The 4,406-nt window shown below is 30.9% G+C and overlaps 1 protein-coding gene across 1 annotated transcript; it reads left to right on the forward strand.

The window, feature by feature from the left end:
- The first annotated feature begins 750 nt into the window (after positions 1-750).
- Positions 751-1,788, forward strand: LOC136233641 (mitogen-activated protein kinase kinase kinase 20-like). The gene has a single exon (XM_066023364.1). The coding sequence runs from the start codon at positions 751-753 to the stop codon at positions 1,786-1,788; it is 1,038 nt and encodes a 345-aa protein (XP_065879436.1).
- The last annotated feature ends 2,618 nt before the right edge of the window (positions 1,789-4,406 follow it).

The raw sequence follows: 4,406 nt of genomic DNA on the forward strand, positions 1-4,406 counted from the left end.
TTATTGTTGCTGTAGACTACATTAATCAAAAAGAGTAAAATTTGCTATTATTTATTGTTTGATGGGTATGATTTTAGACTTTCCATAAACAAAGGAAATTGGACTAATATATTCCTAACTTTGTGTACTTTTAAAATGTTCTAACGTAACTGACATATTAACTCATGGCTAATATGTATTATAGATAACTTAAAAAAAGTTCCAGAGAGCTAATATGTATTATTTTAGAGAGTCAATGAGTTAATTTAAACAAGTTTAATGGCTAAATCGAATATTTTTTTTAATATAAGGGACAATTAAAACTTTTGGATAGTATTGAAACTGAAAATGTATTAAACCAAAGAAATATAACGGATCTAATTAATATTATATATTTATTAGTGGTTGACTGACTTAAAAAGAAGAAACAAAAACCCTCCTATGAATTAGCCCTAATATTTATGGCAATTAGTGCAGATCATAATGTTAGAAACAAAAACCTTCCTATGATTTAGTTTAGAATAGACTGTTACAAGCAAAATCAAAAATGCATTTAGGAAGTTTGAATCCCAGTCAATTAGTAAAGAAAAAGGTTGTTTCCATTTTGAAAATTTGAAAGTAAGTCGGCAGGCAATGTTTTCCTATATATATATTAAACTTGCATTCCTTCTTCTTTGCTTGCTTTCCTTCTTAGCAGCAAAATTCTATTTTCCTTTCCATTCTATAAAATTGCATTTCCTTCTTCTTTGCATCACAAATTCTATTTTAGCCATGAAGAGGAAGTTTGATTCTGAGCCATCCAAAACAGAATCACGCTTGTATAACCATGGAGCAGCGTGGCACCGAGGGCTTTTGCTTGGAAAAAGAGGGTTTGGATCTATTTATTTGGCTCATTCTAATTCAACTAAAGGATTATTTCCAGAGTTTATGGAGGTCAAATCAGCCGAAGTTTCTTCATCAGCTTCACTTCAAAAGGAGAAACAAGTACTCAACTATCTTGGTCGCCATCCTTACATTATGGATTGTTATGGTGAAGAAACTACCACAACAAAGAATGGTAGGATGATTTATAATGTATTACTAGAATATGCTTCTGGAGGAACCCTATCTTCTCTTATTAAGCAATCAGACGGTTGCGGATTGCCTGAATCAGATGTGAGTAGATATACAAGGTGTATTCTCGAAGGACTCGATTATATCCATAGCCATGGATATGTGCACTGCGATATGAAGCCAGAGAACGTGTTGCTTGTATCAGATGAAAATCGGGATAGCTTTGTCCCTAAGATTGGGGGTTTTGGGTTGGCCAAGAGATATTTGACCAGTAAAAGGATGAAATTTAATCCTAATTTTGGAGGGACTCCTCTTTACATGGCCCCAGAGACCGTTATTGATCGGATTCAAGAGCCCCCATGTGATATTTGGGCTCTTGGATGCATGGTTTTGGAAATGTTAACTGGGAAAAAGGTTTGGGATCCGCAACCAAACATGAAAACCCATGAAATGCCTAAAATTCCAGCATACATATCAGAAGAAGGGAAGGATTTCTTGAAGCGGTGTCTCGTGAGAAACCCCAAGTTTAGGTTCACTGCTGAGATGTTGTTATTTCATCGTTTTGTATCGAGATCAGATGATGATTTGAACAATGATGCTGATGATGAGTTGTCTGATTCGGGATTTTCAGAACCTGAAGAAAGTTCTGATGATGAGTTGTCTGATTGGAGCTTTTCTGAATCTAAGGAGGAGTATCCTACTTGTTGGCGAGATAATAGAGTAAAAATAAAGAGAAGGAAATTCAATAATTGTTGATAATATATATATATAAATTTCTGTATTTTAGACTACAAATTTTGTATATATCCATGTTATTGTTTAGCATTTTTAGAACAAGTTTTGTTGTTACTGATGTGCAGATAGTTCTTATTGAGTGTGCTGATGATATTTGTCTTATTATATATTTGCTTTTTTTCATTAAAATTGTAAATTTCATAATAATTTGGATTATCTTTCTGTTATCGATTAGAGGAACATTGTTGATCACTTAATTTAACTTAAATTAGTCTTTTTAATTTATATTGATACTGTCTCTTACAACTTCATCTTACTAATACTACTACACATTTATGGCTATATTTGTAAATGAAGCCTATAAAAAAAATATGAGGTTTTTTTGTTCATAATTTTATATGCTGCTCAAATTTAACTTATTTGGCTATCAACAAGGCTTCAAATTGATTATAAAAATTGATTTATCTCTTTAATTTTAATCATTTTGTTGTTAGTGTACTAAACTTTCTTTAAAAAGTTCCATTAGATTTCTAAGTCTCAGATTTGAAAAAGTTAAAATGTATATCAGTAACTTCTAGTTAATAGATCATTGTTGTATGTATTTATGTCATTTTAAGAATATTAAAATATTCAATTAGTTATTATAAGAAATTTCAGTTTAGAGTATTATGGAGCATTCAAGCCACCATATAAATGATGTATTTTTTTCTATGCTTTTTAGGAGAATTTGCTTACTTTATTTTCTTGTTATGTTTTCCTCGACAGCATTAGGTGTTTGGTTTTAAGAACTATTGTTTATCTTTATACATGAAGCCATTACATGAGTATAGCTAAAAAAATGAGTTTTTTTATTTATAATTTTATATGCCGCTCACATTTTACTTTTTTCTCTATCCAATAAAGCTCCAAATTGATCATGAAAATTGAGTGATCTCTTCAATTTTAAAGGTGTGTTGTTCACATACTAATTTTTCTTAAAATGTTGCATTAAATTCCTAAATGCCCTTGGTTGATCAATAAGAGATTTGATCAAATTAAAATCATATATCATTTTAAATAAATTAAGAGATTAATAGATAACTATAACCATTTTAGGGTACCAATAAGCCATTTTAAAAATAGTAAAGAAATTAATAGATCATTATAAGAAATTTCAGTGAACTAATTTTTTTTTTTTATGCCAATCAATCTTTTCTTGACAAGTTTAGAGGATGTTAAGGATTTTAGTGTTTTGTTAAATATTACAAACAACTGCTTATTGTTTTTTTTTAATTAGAAATCAGATGTTTCAAACAACAATAAAATCCTACTTTTCTTCCATGCCTCTGTCGCTTTGCTTCTCTTTTTTTCTTCACTCTGCAATCAAATTAAATTAAATTACAACACATTTAATTTGATTGCTTTCTAATGCTTTTATTTGGAATGTCTTACTACATGTTTGGATCAATGGTTTAATTTGATTGCTTTCTAATGCTTTTATTTGGATTGCCTTACTACATATTTGGGACGGGTACGGGTATATTAAAAAATAAACAGGTAAAGGTTTTAGATTGACACTGCCAACGAGTGCCCTACCTATTGCCATCCCTAGACATTCGCTTAGTTGTTCTTAGGTAAACAATGTATGTCAATCTTCATGGTTTAATCATTGGACTTGTATAGATTTTTCTTCAAAAGTTATTTTAAATTAGGGTCGTAATTAAGTTGAGCCTAGTCGAGTTTTGCATGCTCAAGTTCGACTCGTTAAAAAATTGATGAGTTCAATCTCAACATTTTATTCGTGAGCTGCTCTTGAGTAACTTATTAATTTTGCTAATGACTGGACCCTTGATGAATCAAAGTCAACCAAAGCACCTACTCGAGCGGAGAGACAAAGACGGCAGACTCATTCCCAAATGTCGTGAGAAAGGGTCGTGCCCTTCTTCTTCTAATTATGTTCAGTTGAATTTTTTTAACACCTAATCGTATAGTTTTAAACTAAAGTTTATATAAAATTGTGTCGTCTTACATTTTCCCCTTTACAAAAATATTATTATTAAAAAATAATTGAACCAAACTTACTCACAAGTATGTTTATGAACATTATAATCGAGGTTCTTCATAAACTTACTTATGAACCTATAACCGAGTCTGCTCGTGAGCTTTCAAATCGAGTTTTTCCGTGTTCAAAACCCAGTTGTCTATATAAATCCAGACAAACAAAATGGAGCTTTTATCGAACCGAACGTCAATTCACTTATAAACTGATACAGATCGGTTTTGGGACGTGTTAGTTTTAATCGTAAACTAACAAAGATGTTTCTTCTCAAGCTAAATTTGAAGGAGTTGATCCCGGTTTTATATGGACTAAATCTATAGGAATAATGAAATCCTCATTGTTGAAAGTTAAAACCTTAACAAATACTTTTTGGAGAAGATGATAAAATTGTACTGATAAAAAGTTAACTCTTACAAAGAGAAAGAGATGAATTTATATCACCTCAAACCTAAATAATAAATTACATAACAGGCTAGCTTAACATAATTAATTAAAGAGTAAGGTTAGGGGTAAAATGGGGGTAATAACAGGGGGTGGCATAGGTGTAAATATAGGAGTGGTAGGGTTGTAATTAAAGAGTGACAAATGTGTAAATAAGTGG

The sequence above is a fragment of the Euphorbia lathyris genome, chromosome 6 (assembly GCF_963576675.1).
Source record: "Euphorbia lathyris chromosome 6, ddEupLath1.1, whole genome shotgun sequence".
In the NCBI taxonomy this organism is placed as follows: domain Eukaryota; kingdom Viridiplantae; phylum Streptophyta; class Magnoliopsida; order Malpighiales; family Euphorbiaceae; genus Euphorbia; species Euphorbia lathyris.